Raw genomic sequence first — 20,459 nt, 5'->3', positions numbered from 1 at the left:
CCAGTGATGGGAACTACATCATGTCCCTGGAGAGGTTGAATGATTGTTTTCACTATCAATAATGTCTTTCTTGTAATGTCATCCATGACCTCCTCTCAGTCATCTTGTATCCATTGCCCTTTGTATTCTCCATGTGGCTCTTTGTGAAGGGAGAGCTTCTGTCTGCTTAGTAACTGCCCTTCAAGTACTGGAAAATAATGACATTCCCTCTTGAACCTTCACTTCTGCAGAGTGAAAAGACCTGACTCATGGCACTCATTTGGCCCATTTCAGACCATCCACGTCTTGGAACTGTGGGGGCCAGAACTGGGCACATTACTCCATGTGCAGTCTGACAAGTGTTGGTGAAGTGGGATGATCACATCTCTCTCTGTCAGCTGTGCCCCCACGGGTGCAGCTCAGAATCCACTTTGCCTCAGTAGCTGCAGCAGTGCACTGCTGACCTGGTGTCTGTGTATTGTCTGCTGGGACCCCTGGCTCCTCTCGGCAAGGCTGTTCCACAGCTTGTGGGTCCGAGCCTGGCTGGCCTCTTTGGTTTTGTGCTCCCAGGTGCAGGACTCTGCACTTCCCTTGGTTGAACTTCACACAGCTTTTGTGGCCCTGTCTCCCAGCCTGTTTATATCTCTGAAAGGTGGCTCTCCCTGCCAATGTGTCCCTCTCCATACCCAGTTTAGTGACACAGCTAACGTGGTGAGGGTGCTTTTGTTCCCATCATCCAGATCATTGGAGATGTTACAACGTGGAGCTCAGTACTGATCCCTGGGGGGCCTTGCCTGTGACAGGCTGCCAGCCTCAGTAAAACACATTGATCAGGAAGAAAGGAGGTATTGAGAACCTCTGTCTTGCCAGCATTATCAGTAACTTTTTCCATGTCCTCTCTAATAATGGGCCTGTGTCTTCCCCAGGCTTCTGCTTAACTGCTTATGTATCTGATCAGCCATTTCTTCTTTTTGATTCTCTGGTCAATTCCAGTTCCAGTTCAATCCTGACCTTCATGTGTGCAACCCTGTAAACCCTAGCAAGGATTTGAGTCCCCAGTGGGTATTTGACCCCTTTCCATTGAGGGTATGCTTCTTTTTTTGCTTTTAACAGCACTCAAAAGTTAAATGTCCTTTAATGGCCTTTTTTTTTTTCCTTTTGCATTGATGGTTGTGGGGAATATTTCTAACTTTCATGCCATGATTTTGAAAGTTAGGATGAGGATAGGCCTTCACATACGCTTTGCCATTGAGGGATTTTTGATATATATGTGTATATATATATATCAAATATATATATATATATATATATTTTTTTTTTTAATATTTATATATAGGTGTATATATGTGTGTGTGTATGTGCATGTATACACACACCCCCCCCATATATATATGTGTGTGTATATATATACACACACACACACACACACACATATATATATTGATGTTGATAGACTGAAATTTTGTACTGAGCTTGCTTGATTAGAGTGTAGCAATAAAACAAAATTGTGATCATAGCCTCCCAATAAAGGGAGAAGTAGTGAGTACAATTACATAGCAAAACCTTTTGGGGATGTAGTGTGGAATGGGAAATATCAGTAGAATTTCAGGCTCTACCAATTTTAGCAATTTTTCTCGGGCATTTAAAAACATATGAAGACTGAAACAAATGACAACACCACCACTACAAACACAAAAAACCCCCGACACATAAACAAAGAAAAATTCCCAAAGAAAACCCCAAACAACAAAAGACCTTTCATAGTCTGATCTTGATTTCAAGACTTGTTATCTTCTACAGGCAGGCAAAAAAGCAGTACATCTTATTGATCCTAACACTCTTATTAACCCTCTATCTGTCCTTGGATAAAGTCTAAATACCTTTTTCAATAAAAGGAAGTATCACAGCTGTATCCAGAAGAGATTTTTGGCTCAAAATAATCTTGTCAGCCAGAGGAGCTAGCACTTTAGATTGCTGATTTTCTACATACAGTAGTTGTAATGTGTAAGTAATGGAATAAGCTAATTTTAATGTAATTTTAAAAAAGTAATCTAAAATACAAGGACATTCTACCTTCCACTAGCCTAAATAAATTCACATGGAATCAAACATTGTGATTAAAATTTAATTCTGCAGTTGTAATTAGAACAGCTTTTGCCACTCAAAGTCTTTTTTTCCCTAACTCTTTAAAGCTGAGTGGGCCCTAGCCTTTTGGATTCTGAATTCCACTTTTAATGTTCATTTGGTGATCTCTTCTCAAATACTTTCTTCACCTTATCTTTTTATAAATGTTCTTCCCTGATTACTACCTGCTAACTGCTGTCTTGATAATGTAAAGATATTTGTGAGGATGCAGATTATTAGTGGAGAAGAGATGTCATGTCTTGTATTAAACTTTCCTTTTTTAATGAAAAACTTTGAATTTTATTTTACAGGAGCTTTAAAATAGATATACCCTTATACAAAAATACGACTTAAAAGAATTCCTCATTTGCATTTTACAACTTTCATGTTGCTAAATGGTATCTTCCATGACTGCAACTTTTACGGAAAAGGCGCAGTAGTATATGATCCCTATATTCCTGGTTAATGCCTCGTTTTGTACCCTTCAGTGCTTAGTACAAATACAGGGAGTTAATGTGGCCTTGTCTTAACTCCTCATGACTGTGACTAATAAGTCATGTTCCAGCTAATATTTCTTTATTTATTTGTGTTAGTGATTAATATGTACTAGCTTATATCTTAGTTTTGAGAACAAGTGTTGTGTGTCAGTCCAAAGAATGATAAAAAAAATACATAATGACTTGTTGACGTATTTGAGGTACTCTCAAGGAGAAAAAAATATATCTCTATCCAAAGACCATATCCAAACAAGTCCATGGAAATAGTTAGCATATGTAGATGTTTCAGAAATATAACCTAGTCTGTTGGGTTACTGAGCAGGAATGCTTTGACGAGAGTTCCCCATGCATCCAGGAATGTTATTAAAGTAATGTTATCTTTCTAACCTAAGAAATTGGGTAGAGTTTACTTCCCAGTTTTTAGTGACACAATTGCCACAGTAGAACATTTTGTTCTGAGAAACATTTCTTAAACAAAAAATGTGAAGTCAGGTTAAGTTAAACTGTGGTATTAAGTACTATTAAGAGTTAAGACAGTTTTTAAAAGTAATGTAGATGATAGTTAAAATTCTGGGATTATCCTTTCATTGTCACAAATATAAGTTTTTGATGTACTCCAGAATTACTAAGTCCATTTTAGTGGGCTAGTGGCACTGCAGTTACAGTCAAGAACAGGAATGATGGATGTCAGGTAAAATGGGTACTCCTGAGCAGGGAATTATTAACCCATTGAAATATCTGTAGTGTAAGAATTCATATAAAAGATTTTGAAAAAATGTATCACAGTTTGTTATTTATATTTATTGCATTAGGACCATAAAACTGTTTTGGATGTTACAATTGTTCTTTAATGGTATGTTATTTGTTTGATTGAGACTTTCATTTGTTTCACTTGTTCTCAGGTGTCCTGCAAACTCCTTTGCCCCATAACCAGCTCTTACAGTTCATTGTATACAACCTGGAAGATCATGGAGCTCATGAAAGAGAAGCCTGCAGTTACTAAGTGGTTATCTTCAGTGAAGTCACTGCTGCCTGTTAGCACTCAAGTACCTGTCCATGTTTTTCTTTTGTTGGCTTATTTACTGATCCATGAAAATGGAGATAGTCTTCATGATGTGCTCCAGGCTACAACAGAAATAGCCAAGGCTGATTGCTCTCAGGTAAAGATTTATTTTTAGTGGTTTGGGTTTTTTTTTCAGGAGTTGGATTGGATTTGCAACTGGAGAGGGGCAGGTCTGCCACAGCTTCATGATCCTAGGTCTGTCAAGTGGCAAGGCTGCATTCCCAGTCGGTACAGTATGGATCCCTCCAGCAACAGTGCATAGATGGTCAGTGTGCTGAGAACTCTGGATCCCAGTGTCACCAGCTGTTGGCATCTGGACACTGCAGTGGCTGATGCAGACTGCCTCTCATTCTGCACAGATGTGCGCACACGTATACTCTCAACTTCTTCTCTTTTATGTGTCACTTAGAGCAAAATGTGTATTATGTCTCTGTTTTGGAGTATTTTATGGTTGTTTAGACTTTGGAAGGAGACTGGCTTATTTGTTAGTGTTATCCAGGAAGCATGAAAATATAACATGAGCTTGAAAAGGGGCTACCAAATAATTTCTTACTTTGGGTGACCTTATAAATTATTCTCTATGTTCTTTTGTGGTTACTGGAAGACTGCCAAGTCCCTTGTGACATTTTCATTCTTGCTTCTTAGAAGTATGTGCATAGTCTTTGTCTCCTTCAGTACTGAATTCAAGCTAGAATTATACAGGATGCTTAATCTTACCTATGTAATCTGGAAAGATTAAGGGGGTTGTCTGGAAACAGCAATGTAATGCAGAAAGTATTGTACAGAAACAATCAACTTATTTGTAAAATAGGCAGGAGGGAAGCATTGATTCAGTTTTAATTTATGCCATAAAGACAGGCTTTATTTTCCTTGGGTTTTTTAAAATTGCTTTCTTCTTAAAGAGTTAGCATATTCTACAGCACAAGAGTTTGAAATATTATCATTTTGACTGTATTATTTAAGTACATGTTGAAAAGCTGGTAGCATAAAAATCTTATCTCCAAGAAAAACAAAATCCTTTAAGAAGCAGAAAGATTACTAGAATGATTTTGCTGGAAAATAACACTTTTTACTACAAGTCATTTAGATCTCTTGTTGAGAGGAAGGGTGCGGAGCTAATCACAATGAAAAGGGAAAGAATGTAAAATTTGGAAGTAATGAAAACTGTGATCTGACTATGACAATGTGATCCTAAGCCAGAGGTTAGAAATGGATCTTCCAGATATATTTCCTCTTGTAACTGAGTTTTGAGGGAAGACTCAAAGCTTAGGGAAACTTATGGATACTTTGTTGACCTACTTTTTTTTTTTCCCCAAAGTATTTATTAAAACTTCAGTTACTCACTTAAGTAGAAAGCACCTATGTTCAAAAGTCAGGAGGAAGCAAAATTAATTGCACTTCTGCGTAAAAGCAAAGCTGAGCTGCTGTCTAGGACCACCTGGGTATCTCTTCTTTAGCTTTGTTTTTTCTTGAAAATATTTCTGTAAGCCAGCTTTCAAAACTCTTATGAGTGGTACATGTCAACTATGAGTAGTTGACATGTCCACTATGTAGTTTGTAACCAGGCATCCAGGTCTCAGTCCTTGTAAATTCAATATTCTCTAGGAAAAGACGTAGATCTGCCCTGTTGTGGGAATCTTTCTTGGACTTCTGATCCAAGCTGCTGCAAGTAAGGCAGGCTTTTTTCATGTGCCTAACTGGCTGTGTTAAAAATTACCAAGATACCTCCATGTGCTCTGAGAGAGTGGCTTTCTGTTTTTGTGGACTGTCTCTAGCCTGTTTTGTTGCATTGAGTCTTTGAGTTGGATGATGAATCACTGGCATACTACAGGAAAGGGAAAGGAATAATGCTTTGTGAACTATTTGATGTAGTTGTTCCAAATGTAGTTTAACAGTCAGTTTAATAAGAAAAGTAATAACCTGCTGAAAAAATACCAGTGCAGTAATATGGTACCTGAGCAGAAAGGCCTGAAGCCTGACTGTAGGGAGTGAGTGTTGTGGATTTCATTGGATTAATCTAAAATAGCTCCACTGACTTTAAATGAACAGGTTTAGAGACAAATCAAATTTGTAGAATTATAGAAGCTTTAGATGGATACAGGGAGAGTTATTTAACCTGAAGCTGTTTGTGTTTAGCATTATGTGAGTGGGTTTTTCTGCTTTGTTTATTCTTATTTTAAGCTAATGGTTTTGTTCAACAATACAGTAAGTAAGATTAATGGACATATCCTGTTGAGCTAACTATGGTTATCTTAGAATGAAGATATCTCCCAGGCTTATGAAAATGTTCTCCCTGGCACTGGGAAAAATAGCTTGTGTCCAAAGGCAATGAGAGGATGAACTTCAGACTTCATCATATTTTTTGTTTCCCTAGCAATCAGCAGAAGTCCTTGTGAGTTAGAAACTATGGCCAAAATGCAGAACCCAACCTGATTTGTTGATGCTTTCTTACTGGCTCACATTTTGTCAGCTGATAAGGAGAGTAGATGGGGAGCTTTTAGTTTCTAAAATTACTGTGGGCTTTAAAATACTTTTCTGCAAAATACGTCATGTAATCAGGTATCTTTCTAGTAGTATCACATAAAGCAATCAGTATGATTGGAAATATAGCAGATGTTCTGCTAGTAGCATTTGAAAATTGGGCCTGGAAAAAATAGTGTTCTTCATTGGGATGATGTTTCTGTTCCTAGTCCTCAGTTAACTGCAACCAATGACACCATATTCTCCAGTTAGCAAACTTTAATGCATTGTTAATTTGTAAATTATAAAAATGCATGAAATCTCAAAAAGATTAAACTCAAAAAGATTTTAATGCTTTGAAAATTGTACTTACTGTCTGGCTCATTTGAAGGTGGCATCAGGTGGCATCTGTCTTGTCTCTGACAAGTTATTTCGTTCTGAGTCTCCTTAATGGCTCCTGAGAGATTATTACAGTGTAGCACTGCACTGAAAGATTATCACATTGTGTCTTGTAGGTGCAGTGCTCTCTAGGCAGAAGACTTACCTTAGACTTGTCTCATCTTTCTCTTGCAATAACAATACAGAAAGAGAAAGAATTGAAGCTGCTGGATGGAGAATATAACTGATTACTTTAATAAACTCAGTCAACAGTGTGATGATATCTAACACTAACATTTTGAGGGCAGATTTGTCCTTCAGGAGTTGCTGTATTTATCCAGTTCCACAGAAATAAATGGTGCTTTATAAAAGATGGTGAAAGTAACTGGTTGGAATGTAAGTTAGGAAAGTGAAAATCTCATCACAACAAACTTGATAGACATTTTGAGTCTTCAGTTCCTTAGGGCACTTTCTGAACGATGCAGTGGAGGGTGATGTGCAGCATGGTAGTTAGAACGCTGTTCTGAAGAAGAAGGAAGCCAGGGGACAGGTATGGAAAGAAGAAAACAAGAAGTGGCTGTTAAGCCCAATCTTAATTTTAGACAGTCACATCTATAGTAACTTGAATCTGTTCCTTTGGTGTTAGTGGCAGTTAAACACTCAGTTTAAAGACAGATATCTGTAACAGGTATATATATTCTGAATTTTTTTAATCTTTGAATCATGTCCAAATCAAAGTAAGCTTGGCTTAGAAGTTTACTAGCTACTACTTCAGCACCTAATGTTGCAGAAGTTAAATGTCTAAAGGGCAAAATTAAGAAGTGTCTACTTTGGAGCCACTGTAAATTACCTGTACTCCAGCAGAGAATACAGAAATGCTGTGAGATGTTGAGGCAAAGGTTGTAGCCTAAGAAGAATTGTGTGGTGGGAGTTTTTGTTGTTGGTTGTTTGGTGGTTTTTTTTAAGTGATGTAGACAGTCACAAATTCTACTACTAGTGAAATTCTATTACTTTGTTGTTCACATAGGGACACAATGGTTGTAGCTGTGGATATTGAATTGAAAAGCCACAGGTGATTCCTGTTCAAAATCTAGTTGAAGAATTGTATTTCAAAACAAAACAGTCAGAAAGAAAGATTGCTTTCATGTTTATTCCAACTCCTCACAGAGTTCACTAACAGTAGCTCCCATTTTCACACTGAATGTTTTTGTAAGGTGTCTGTTGTCTAAACTAATGGAGCACTTAAAAAAACCATCACTGGGTTAAAAAATGTTCATCATAATTGATCTTGCAGACATTTTTCTGGTTATGCTTTTTTTTTGTTGTTTTTTTTTTCCTTACCCTTTCCATGAAAGAGTCTACAGAATGTTTCTCTACATGTATTTCCTCTTTCCCCACTGAGTAAAAGCCTTATTTTGATGCAAGATAATGGTTTTAGCTGAAGAATTTTGGACTAGTGGTTCCGGACTTTCACTATGCAAAAAAGCCAAGAAGAATTTTGTGAAGGCTAAGGAATAAAGAATAATACATGGGCTGTTAGGCTTTCTGAAGTCAAATCGCTGCACAGGTTGCAGAGACACATGGAGGTCTTTCTAATTGGATGAATTGTCTTGTGCAGAAATTGTTATTGCACTCTGTGAAACCCTTGCTGTGCTGCAAGGAGAAGAAATTAAATCATCTCTGAGGTCACTGGTGGACATAGCACAAGATCTATTACTGTTATTTGAGGATTATGATTCTGTAGGGGACGTGCATTCTTTATGGTCTTTCAGCTGCTGGAATGAGCTATTTTAGTGGTAGATGACACCTTCTGGGAAATTCATCTGAAAATGCATTATTTTCTGTTCTTTGGGGTTTGGGAGTGCATTAATACCCAAAAATGTAAAATCTATTTTTATTCCTGTAGGAAACATATCTAAGGATATGTTGAACAGAATTTGAGTCATTCAGATGGTGCTTGATGTTTTTTTTTTTTATTTGTTATGTAAACTTTAGTGAGTAGCTGTAGGGAAAGAATCATGTCATAGTCCAGGCTTGTGGACAGACTCTTCATGATTGTATCTTATTGATTAGGATCCTGCTAGAGTACATGAAACTTTGAAAACCTAACTTGTGTTTTCTAAAAAGAGCTTCTCATTTTTGAGAGAAATATATTTTATTATTTCACAACGAGAAACTTAGCTACATTTATGAACTTTCTTTCATTACCTGTTCCTTCATTTGTCTGAATTGTCCAGTAGTTTTGTCTTTTTCATTGAAGCAAGAAGTGCTAGAGTATTGTATGCTTTCAGAAATCTTCTCATTTCACTATCTTGCCTGCTGGACAGCTAGATGGTTGATCTGCCAAAATTCAGCCCAGAAATGAACCTGCTGTTCTCCCTTAGCTTGTGCTTTTGAAGAAGACCAGTTGCCTCATAGCTCAGAAAAAAGAAATCATGACACCAAATGGCAGAGAATGCTTTCCAGGTGTATTTATTAAATAATATAATTTTGTCTCACGAGTTTAGTTTTATTTAAAAGCGAGAATTGTTGAGAAATCACAGCATCGTTTTTGTGATGCAAATTAGTTTTGAAACCAAACGACACGATGTCAAAATCCTTCTTCAGATTCCCAATGACAGTCTTGACCTAACTTATGCATCCTCCAGTACCATGTGGAATGTAGAAGGCAGTGATAACAGGCACCATGCCTCCCATTCTGAAGCTGATTCCTGCATGCTGGGAGCTAGTGAATTGTCATATCAGCTTTGTGGAGCTGTTGCACCCTTGATGAAGATGTAGCAGAAATTTAATATTGAAATTAATCCCATCATTGTATGAGTGTGATGAAGAGAGGAGCAGGTTTGCTGTACCAGAACATTTTGGTGTTTTTCCTAATCTTACTATTGAACTATACAGAAATATTCAAAACGAACAGACTGTAAAAGATAATACTTTTAAAAAAGTTTCTAACTGTCTGTATAGTGGCACATGCATAAATATTTCCTGAGAATTTTGTAAATCAAACTTAGTATCTGTTTAGTAAATGTTAGTGTAAAAGTCATTGTAGAGCTTTGATGTTTACTGTAGAATAAACTTCATAACAAGATAATGTAGGCACAGGACTTGAAATAAGCTTCCCATTACAGCTGATGAAGTCTGGGCTTAAGCTGACTGACTTTAGAGGGTTTGAATGCTATTATAACTAAGGATTATGAATATAACTTATTTTTAATATCATTTGGGCTCGCTGCTGGTGTATAGCTGCAACTAAGAAAAATGAAGGAAGTGGTCTTTTGACTAGAGAATTAGCTTAAGATGAAGCTGAGTTACCAAAGAACCTGCCTCTGGCAAGAGGAAGGGTTACTATGGGAAGAGGCTGGAAGTAAGCAACTCAGGTAAGGGTGTTGATCACTGTAATGACATATCTGCAATTTCTACTGCGGTCTTATGTAGCCTATTTGCCCAGCACAGCATGTATCAGGGATGGATATGATTTAAAGAATTCACAAAATCCTCTGAGCTGAGAGCCTCCCAGTTATTCTGCTGCATATGAAACTTTTTTGGATAATTTTATTAGAATACATTTCTTCCCTATTCACATGTTAACAGCTTTGTAAAAAACTTATGGATCAGTGGAGGAGCATGTGTGCCCTCCTTGAGGATTTTGAAATTTAACATGGTGTTGCAGGTTGCTGTGTTAGCAGCCTGCCCCAAAGATATCCAGTGCCCACTGCTTACTCATCACCCTGCAGTTTAAACTTGTATCATTCAAAGATTTAGGTAACAGTAAAACAGGTGATATATTTTTATTCTTGACACTCAAGATACAAAAGGTGCCCAGAAATAAAACTGCTTTCCTCTGTCAGGTCTCCTGTATTAAAGGGGACTTTTTTTCTGCCTGTATTATTTAGTTTCTGTGCAACCTTACCATTTTGACTTAACCAAAGTCTTGATTTAACCAAAACAGGTTCTAGCTTGAGGGATGTTGAGCCTTTGGCAGTCAAGTCTTCTTTTGGCTTCTCTTTAATCAGGAAGTTAATTTTAGTTTTCTTCCTGTATACTAATGTACATAATTTTCTCTTGGGCAGTGTTCTTGTCTCTTTAGCATGAGTAAAGTGGGGAAATACAACTGCACAGACTAGCTTAAACAAATCATTACAGTTAGGGAGTGGGAAGAAAAGGTCAGGCAGCAAATGAAACCTCATGTTTTGAGTGCAGGTTTCACTTTTCTATGGTTTAGTGTTAATACAGACATGAACATTTAATCTTATTGCTGAATTTTAACTGGGAGTAGAATTTACATTAATCAATTCTGCCATGTGCTAGCAAAGTGGTATAAATTACTTCCCCTGTGCCCTTTTCTGTTTTAAGGAATATCATGACAGCAGGGAACATCAGTGTTTTCAACACTGTTTTGTTGTCAAATCATTGCTGCCAAGGTACTGTGAAGAAGCTAAGTTCTAGCCTAGCCAGAATCAGGACACACAGAAGCTGTAAAACTGCCCAACTTTTCTTAAATCCAGAAGTTTGAAAAAAAGGGGAGGGAGGCTGCTAGTGGAAAGATGCTTTCAGTTTGGCTGTGAAAATCTGTTCAAATGAATACTGCCCTAAATTCTTAGCCTCATTTATTGATTGTGCTTTGAAATATTTACATAAAGTTAGTCCTCTTTCTAGGGAGATCATAGGGTGATGACTGACTCTATGAAAGGTAGACAACAACCTTGAGAAACAGAGAAAGAGGAAGATTAGTGAATTCCACAAAAATCTGGAATATTGTTGGTTTATAAAGGGATTTGTTCTATTTCAGAATATCAAATACTATTTGGAAAATGGAAAAAAGTAATGCATTATAGTTAATTCATTAGGTGGTAAATGCAGATTCTAGAACTTAGTTTAAGTTTGTGGAAAGACCAATTCACATTACTGCAAAGACAGTGATGACTTATAGAATAAACCGTATTTTTTTGGTCTCTGATTTGGAACCAGAACAGAGCCAAGTATGCAAAATCCCAGAGCACTTGAATTATTAATTATTATTCTTCCTGTGGACTGAGACAGATCTATTTACAATGAAAAATGTTATCATCTTCTCATGTAAAATGCATGTTGAAACAAATGTTGTAGCAGAATTTTCCAATTTTTTTAACCAATATCTATATAAGCCACTCATATATATAAACACGCACACATACATACATACATACATATATCTGTGTAAATCTCATATATAAATAGCATATGTATTTGTGTCGGTGTGTTTGTGTTTTCAGTAGTCAAAAAAAAATAGACATCATGAGTAGATTTAATTTAAGATTAGATTTAAATAGGAAGATGCAAAAGAAAAAACTGTAGCACCTGCTGGTGTGAAGGTACTGAAAATATCCAAAAGGGAATGGAGATATATAAGTCCCCAGCTCTCTGGAAGTTTTGTATGATATAGTAAAGAATGCAATAAATTATATTGTACTATGTGACAGGTGTGTCATATATACAGGCAGAAAAAGGTACATAAAATATATGATTTGCTAATATATTAGGACAAGTTCATTGTCTTTTCTAAGATGTCATGTTGGCAAATTTGTCAAATTCCAATTTATTTCCTGCATTTGTTCTATTTTAGGTCCCAAATCTGATCCCAGTTCTGATATTTAAATTGGGAAGACCTTTGGAGCCTGCTCTTTACAGGGAGATATTGTATACATTGCCTACACTTGGTGTACACAAGGTCAGAATGAAAAATTTTTAGTAAAATGAAAACTGTATCAATAAAAGGTATATTATTAATATAATATAATATAATACAATACAATATAATATAATATATAAATATATTATACATTTATAAAAACTACTTAGAATGAGCAATGTATAGCTTGCTTAACTGATTTTTAAGCTTCTGCCTTATTTTGTAATATTTTGGATGGGATATAATACTTGTTTTAAAGTGAAATGTACATTACGTTTACTGTCTATACTATATGATCATTATATGTGTCATGAGAGGGTGCTCTTAGACTTGTTATTTGCTAAAGTTTTTTGGGAAATTACTTTCAGTTTGTTTCTGATATTGCAGATGGATGGCTTTTCCTGGTCATATTTGGTTGAAAAATAATGATTTGTAGATTACTCTTTGTCCTTGGACTTATAAAATAACAAAAACACGTGGTTAAAAATTTCTTTCAGGTTTGTGTTGCTCAGATTCTACGTGCCATACACATGCTCGGGAGCACACCTAAGCTCAGAGCAATTGCCTCACGGCTGATGACATCATTATGGGAAAGACAGGTTAGAAACTTCTTGTAGTGTCAGTATAATAAATATGCAGTAGAAAATCTTCATTCTGCTAAGCAAGGAAGAAAATAATCGTGGAGCATTGCTTCTACTAGTACGTCATTTTCAGCACTATGAAGAAAATGGTGTTAATGGTGCCTATACTGATCTTCTAGTGGAATATTTTAATAGTATGTCTCTCATAAACTTTCTTTTCATTTCATGACATCTCAAACTGTCATTAGAAAAAAAATTCATTTGAAGGATGGCTTTCTGCTTTTCATTATGTGCAGTAAGAACAAGACCTTACTTTATGGTTTATATCCAGCCAGCAACCAAGCACCACACAGCCACTCACTCACACCCCCACCCACCAGTAAGACTGGGGAGAAAAATCAGAAGGGTGAAAAGACAAAAATTTGTGACTTTAATAGGGAAAGCAAAAGCTGCACACACAAGCAAAACAAAACAAGGAACTAATTCACTGCTTTGCAAATAGGGGCAGACAGGTGTTCAGCTATCTGCAGGAGAGAGATCACATATAATGGTGGCTTGGGAAGACAAATGTCATCTGCGCAAATGTCTCCCCCTTCCTCCATCTTCCTTCTACTTTATATCCTGAGCATGATATCATGTGGTCTGGAGTATCCCTCTGGTCAATTTGGGTCACCTAGCATCCCCAGCTTCCTCACCTGCATGGAGTATGAAAAGCAGAATAGGCCTTGGCTGTGTGTAAGCCCTGCTCAGCAGTAGCAGAAACATTTCTGTGTTATCAACTCTGTGTTCAGCACAAATCCAAAACACAGCCCTATACCAGCCATTGTGAAGAATTAACTCTATCCCAGGCAAAATCAGCGCAAGTTATGTACAATAGTTTGCTTCTGATTTTTTTTAAGATGCCTAGAGACCTCGTTTGCAAAAGCCAGTTCAATCTCAATGTAGCATTAGAGCTGAATATTGGGGAAAATAAAAGTATGGTATGCAATAATCAAAATCAAAGTTATATGTAGAAGTCCTGTAGAAGTGCTACTAATTGAAAATCCAGTCGCACTTTTAAAGGCATGATGATAATTTTAAAATGAAATCTTTTCTAGGATCGAATTTACCCAGAACTACAGAAGTTCTTAGCGATGTCTGATATGCCGTCTGTGTCTGTTGACAAAGATGCTCAATGGGAAAAGCTGATTGCTAAAGCTGCTTGTATAAGAGATGTATGTAGGCTGAGGTAAGTGCAAGCATTATCCATCTTGTGTCTTTATGAGGGAAAAGAGTTGTTTTCCGAAAAGCTGCATCATTATCTTTGCTTAATCCATTACTTTAATTGTGAGTAATATTTTTCAAGTTGAGACACTGACTCAGCCATTGCTAATGTGAGCAGCTACTAAGCTTAGGGTTTTCTATTATGACAGATAGAACACACATATAAATGCTGTTAAAATTAAATTATCTTCATCCTGAAACAAAAGATGCATCCTCTACTGGTCCAGGATAGAAACTTCAGGCATAGCACTTCCAGACTAGAAAAAGGGAGAGATGAAACAGTAGAAGAAAGAACTAATGATCTCTCTTTTGATCTATTCAAAGAAAGATACAATTTTTTTCTGAAAATCATATTTTGTCACATGTACATTTTTGGTCTTTATTCAGATATAATACACAGAACACTATTGTGCAATTCTAACTGGATAGTACATTGAACCTTTCTAGCTCTAACAGTCCATGAATATCAGTACTTGATAATATCTTACAGTTCCTGTAAAGAGTATGTTTAAATGCATCAGTATTTGCTTCCTGGTTTTATGCCCATTATATCATCTTTTCTGTCTGTCACCTACATTGGGTTCCAGCTTTCACTTCCATTTTTGAAGGTCAGCTAATAACAGCTGAGAAGATTCATATATATTTTAAGTATCATCTAAAAGCAAGTTTCTAGAGGAAATACCTTTTCATTTACCTCTTTGACCTACTTCCAATTTGCCAGACAGTATTTTTTAAGAAATTTTTCAAATGTGAAAAGCAAGAGGGAAATCTCAATGGACCTATAATATTCTTTTTGCCAGAAAAGTGGTATAGCTGGAGTTCAGGTGTGTGCACATTCTTCACGTGTTTAGAAATTATTTGGAAGAATCTGTGAGCAAATAGATAAGTCACAATTACCATGCATATAAATCACCTACAGGTACCATTTACCAGAAACTTTTACAAAGATAGTATGAGTAACTGTTGAACATCTTGCCCACCACAACCCAATGAAACTGAATGGATAGTTGAAAGACAAAAGCAGCCCATGCAGTCACTGAGGGAAAGACAACTGGCATTGCAGCAGGGAATAAAAAAAGGAAAATATATCTCTCTGATGTAAGAGGGACAGAAAACATTTGGTCCCATCAATACACAGCAGGGACTGCAGGAGACTGCCACAAAGAATCATAAAATAGTGCATTTTTAAAAGTGCATTTGGACTTTTATTCTCAGTCCTTTCTTGAATAATATAATCTTTTAATGAATGCAACATGCTTAGACAAAACTTCTATAACTTAACCACTCCATGATCTTTTATTTGAAATTTGATGCCTACTTATTGAATTCCCCTTGTCACTCAGCTTTTAGAGTGCTCTATCATATCCTCCTTGTATATTTTGGGGATTTTTTTGGTGTGTGTGTGTATGAACTTCTAGTTCTAGGCAGCTTTAGTTGCCACTTAAATAAAACCAGCACCTAATAGACTTTTGTGTGTAAGTTATAACTTGTGTGCATGTGTGAATATTGCCTTCTATTTTCCTTTTTTTTTTTTTTTCCTTTAGACCATACCAGCATGGAGCAGACATGTTGGCTGCAATTTCCCAGGTATTAAATGAATGCACAAAACCTGATCAAGCTTCACCTGCTGCCATAGTATTGCAGGGTCTACGGGCACTTTGTGAGGCTGAGGTAAGACTAAATTGGCTTTTCCTTGTGTTTCGAGTTTTGCTTGTGGTTCATGACCTTTTTTCCCAGTTGGCTTTTTTTTTAAGAGTACACTGAGTTCCTGCAGAAGTTATTTTTCTTCTAACAAATTTAATTAGTCTCTTCCAACATAATTTAAGTTCCTGGGAAATTTTACTGTGACCTTCTACCACAGCAGATCAGTTCTTCAATGCATGGGCTAAAATTTCGAATCAGCTTTGCGGTTTATTGCAATGACATCCTTACATGCATCTTTCCTTGAGATTTGAAAAGGAAGACTGTTTGATAGATTATTCTGATTGGCTGAAATGCACTTAAATAATGTAATCTTTGTATCTTCTTACTGGCCTGCCCTGCTGTGTCTAATTCATAGAGTGTACCAGATAGGGAATGAAATCACTAGCAGCTGGGAGGCTTCTCTTTTACCTTGATGTGTTCATTGCTTACTGATGAAGAGGACAAGCAGCTTTGGGATAAGCTGCCCGGAGGGATTTTGCTGTGTCCTTCCCTATAGATTTTCACATTCCTTTTGGATACAACCCTGAGTAGCTGGATCTGTTCTCACTGTAACCCTGCTTTGAGCAGGAGGCTGGGCTGGAAATATCCTGAGGTCCCTTTGAACCCAAATAGTGATCCTATGATATCTCTAAATTAGAAGACAAGGTTCTTTGTTGCCAGATCCCAGACAGTGATATCCTAGTGTTATGATGCAGGCACAGACATGCTGTGGATCTGCTATTGACAAACTGTTCTATACAGGCCACTGGAGTAGTGAACTAATTATATCCTGCAGTAATATTTGATTACCCATTCTCTGCCAAGCAGCAATTTTATGTTTATCCACTAATACACTTCCACTGCAGTGTTAACTGCAGTAAGACCAGCCATTGCCACATTATTTGAAATCACTTAGCAGTTCAAGAACAATATAGTGACTCATCCATAGATATTTATATTCAATGTAATTAAAAATCTTCCAACAATGGCTGCTAAGAAACAATTTATTTAGGGTAATTTTATGTTTGCCTTTGGTGTGAAGATTGGCTTGTCTTAAGGTTTAAGATTCTTTGAATGCTGGCCTTGGTATTGAATCAGTGTTTTACCAGGCTGGATTATATTTACATTTTGTCTTGCAAAGAAGTAGGAGTTAGATGTATGATAAATTTCACATCCTACTATAATAGCCTCATTTGAGAACAGATGTATACTGTACCATTGTTGAGGACTGGAAGGCTAAGACTACAGAGGGAGGGAGGGAGGAAGAAAGAAAGATTTTGTGGACGAATTTTTCCTGTCCAATTTGCCTTATTTCCCCAACTACAGTGTAATGTTCTGGGAGACCAAATCTACCACCTAGATATTCTGAAACTTTAACAGGGAATTCTGGTGTGATTTGGGAAGCTGGGTAACCATTTGGGTTAAGTAATTTAGTCTGTCTTTTATTTATTATTTAGGTTGTAGTTTGCAGTGCAGAAAGGACATTATCATAGAGATTGGTTTTGTTTTGGTGTTTTGTCTCTCTGCCACTGACTTAAGGGAAAGGGGTGTCTCCAAGATTTTCCACATGCAACTGCTTAGAAGTAGGATTTTAGGGAGCACTTAACTTTCAATCAGCTTCTGAACCAGAATAATAAATTATGTTTTCATACTTACAGTGTTGACTCAGTTGATCATGGAACCCTACACACCATGTGGCTTTGTCAGGGTTGAGTACTAAAAGTTTCAGAAAGGTTCCTTTGTTATAATAATGTGATAACAAAATGTGCTGTAACATTGAGTCCTTTTTTTTTGGTGTAAGAATAGTTAATCCATTGTGATTATTAATCCAAACTGCAGTGATTGTTTTGTATAAAGGTAGTGGCTTTATTCAAAGTGCATCCTACATGAATAATGTTAAGAGTATAAACTTAGCTTTTGCAGGACTTGAAAGAAGGGCTTGCTGCTTCTGCCCCCCTCTTTTTTTTTTTTTGGTAGGTGTAACAAAAGGTGTTTAATGGATAATGAATCTTGCACATCAAAAATCACACAGTTCTTCCCACATCATATTTCCTGTTTCTCAGCATGTAATTTGTTTTTTCCCCAGTGATTGCAGCAGAAACTAATGTACTTAATTTGAGGCTGTCCTGGCATCTAATTGATTTAATGTATCAAGTACAGTATGCAAGCTGAGAAACATTCAAGAATAAAATTTCCAAGCATATGTTTAAATCCTCTTTCCATTGAAGTGTTGTTGTTCTCTGTTTTTCTCCTAAGATTTCTCACCCATTTAGGGCAGTAGGTCACCTGAAGCAAAAGTCCTTTGTCTCTCCTCAGCATCTGTAAAATTTAGCTTTTAGTTTTTACTCAACTAGCAGTTAGTGCAGTGGCAAGCTTGCTATTTAAAAAAGAAAAAATTGAAAATACAATAAAACATAACTGTAAACTAAAATGATTTGTACCAAAAGCACTGTGTGATTGTTAATGTCTCCAGATGACAATGGCATGTTACTTTGAACAAACCAGAATGAAAAAAATCTACACAACAAAAAATAAAAACAGACTTAAGAACTTTTACTGAAGTATGACTCTAGCATTCCTAGATCTGTAAACACACATTTTCTAAATAGCACCTATCCTTTTTTTTTCAGACAGTAATTGGCATACCAGTATTGAAAAGTTCTCTTATCTTGCTAGTTTTCTAGAGTGTTTTGCATTTTCAGAGGACAGCTTTGTAGAGCTGAACAGTGTCTGTGGAATCACAGGGCTTTTCCTTGGGGATTCATGACTAGCATATAAATTTCATCACATATTTATCACATTTGCCCTTTCCTCCAGGAAGACACCATGTCAAGGTTATGACTGCTTTTTTAGCATTTCTTTATTTACTGTGGGTTTTTATGGTTTGTAAAGTACCAGTTTCCCACTGTTCCCATCCCCCTGTTCCATCAGTTTACAGTTCGTCATTTCGTAGGAGTTTTCTGTAGGACAGCTGTTAAGTTGCAAGTCTAGAAAATACAATCTGAGAAGGAATTGTACAGTCTTAAGCGGCATCTGAAACTTCTGTTAGAATGCTGGCTATTTTTGAGGGCCTTTTTTCTCCTCTTAGCTGAAGCTGGAGAATGTGTCTGTTACCCTAGCGAAGAATGAAATTAAACATGCTTGGCTAGCTAATGGTTTGTTAGTCTTCCTAAATTATAGCATCAAATCCCATGAAGGACAACTTTTCTCTACATATTAATACATGTTGTGTTTTCCGGACAACTAACTCATTAAAAATTCAACATATCTAGATAGTTGAGGAGGAACTTCCAGTGCTAATAGAAATGTCTGTCTTTCTGAACAGTGGAAGACCTTTTTTTTTCTTATTTTTGCAGTCTGTTTTGAAAGAATGGAAAGTGAGGTATCATTTTCCCTTGGAATGTTACCAGATGAGGTCTTTCTAGCCATCAGTGGTTGTTACCATAGAAACACACTCATGGGTTTGCTATTCCTGAAATTCATTCAACTTGAAATATATCTTTGGTTTTTTAAGCTGCACCCTGAAATGTGTTTTGCAGTTGCTGAAGTGACTGCTTAATTTGGCAGTTACCTGCATTCAGAGATACAAAACATTCTGGTTTTGTCAGTGCAGAATAATACTGAAACTAGCTTTCTCAATGCCTTTGTGGAATATCTTCATAAACATACATTTATTTGATTTCATTACGTAAATCAATTTGAATTTCTTAATGCCCCTGTTTTTTGCTTTGTTGTAATTTCATATGCTTGCAAGACATTTTCATGGCATTTGTTCAGACGTTTAAGTCTTGATTTGAAGTTTTTCACTTTAGAATACTGAAAATTGTACTTTGCTTTGCCTCTGCTATTTTAAAATTTTTGTCTAGACTTTGGTTCTAACCATACACGGTTCGGGGTTTTTCTTTGTGTTGTGGTTCTGTTAGGTGGGTGGGATAGGGTGAACAGAGTTATAGTTTCTTCTGGTTTTTGGTTTTGTTTGTTGGGGTTTTTTGTTTATTTATTTGGTTGTATTTTTTCCTGTTTTGTACTCTTTTTGTTGCAGGGAAGCCTAAAAACTGAAAGACAAGTAGTAACAACAGATAAATTATAGATAAATTATTGCAGGTATGGTGGCGAAATTCTGAAATATTAAGTTCTCCACAGGTAGCAACATTAAGGTTTGATGAAATATTCCATGAAAATTTCTTAAGTTTTCAGGAAAATACAAGGCTTGTTAGAAAGAGAAAGGCTGGGCAACTGCAAACATCTCAAAAGGAAAAAGGAGGAAGTTTTAGTACCAATATTGCTGTCTAGTCAACATTCCTGAGAAACTTGAATACTATTTTTTATGGCTTCTGATAATTCTTCAGCTAGAACTATACCCCTTACTGGGCATCCTACAGACTTTTTCAGTGTTGTACTGACTTCTTGTTGAGCTGTCATACAGATCTTTGAAGGTGAAAAGAAGCTGGGTGGTGTGTGTTGTTTCCAGGAAGGAAATTAAGTATCCTGGAAGACCAGTTATGTATCTTGTTGTGCTCTAGTTATAGCGTAAATGTGTACAGTATCAGATTTTAGTGTTTAGTATTCATTGTAGTTTGACAGTTTCCAGCAGTTTCTGTATTCCTGAACTTCTGTGTTTTGCATTTGTTCTGCCAATTTTTTTGGCTTTGGTTGTTTTTAAAGATTAAAGGCACTTTGTTTTGGAGGGCTTCCAGTAAAAATAGATTCCTTGGTGGCTTCCTCTGCTTCCATCCTATCGAATTCTCAGAGACAGCTTGGTT

At 36.5% G+C, this 20,459-nt stretch overlaps 1 protein-coding gene across 2 annotated transcripts in view; it reads left to right on the top strand.

The window, feature by feature from the left end:
• FOCAD (focadhesin) overlaps positions 1–20,459 on the top strand; it is a 91,562-nt gene that overhangs the window by 27,767 nt on the left and 43,336 nt on the right. For both annotated transcript variants that reach the window (XM_056513723.1, XM_056513722.1), the window contains 5 exons: positions 3,503–3,760; positions 12,104–12,208; positions 12,667–12,768; positions 13,848–13,978; positions 15,558–15,684. In XM_056513723.1, the coding sequence (XP_056369698.1) occupies positions 3,503–3,760; positions 12,104–12,208; positions 12,667–12,768; positions 13,848–13,978; positions 15,558–15,684 (723 nt within the window). The remainder of the gene's footprint in view (positions 1–3,502; positions 3,761–12,103; positions 12,209–12,666; positions 12,769–13,847; positions 13,979–15,557; positions 15,685–20,459) is intronic.

This window comes from Oenanthe melanoleuca, chromosome Z, assembly GCF_029582105.1.
Source record: "Oenanthe melanoleuca isolate GR-GAL-2019-014 chromosome Z, OMel1.0, whole genome shotgun sequence".
Taxonomy (NCBI): Eukaryota; Metazoa; Chordata; class Aves; order Passeriformes; family Muscicapidae; genus Oenanthe; species Oenanthe melanoleuca.
This window is presented reverse-complemented; position numbering and strand designations above follow the sequence as displayed.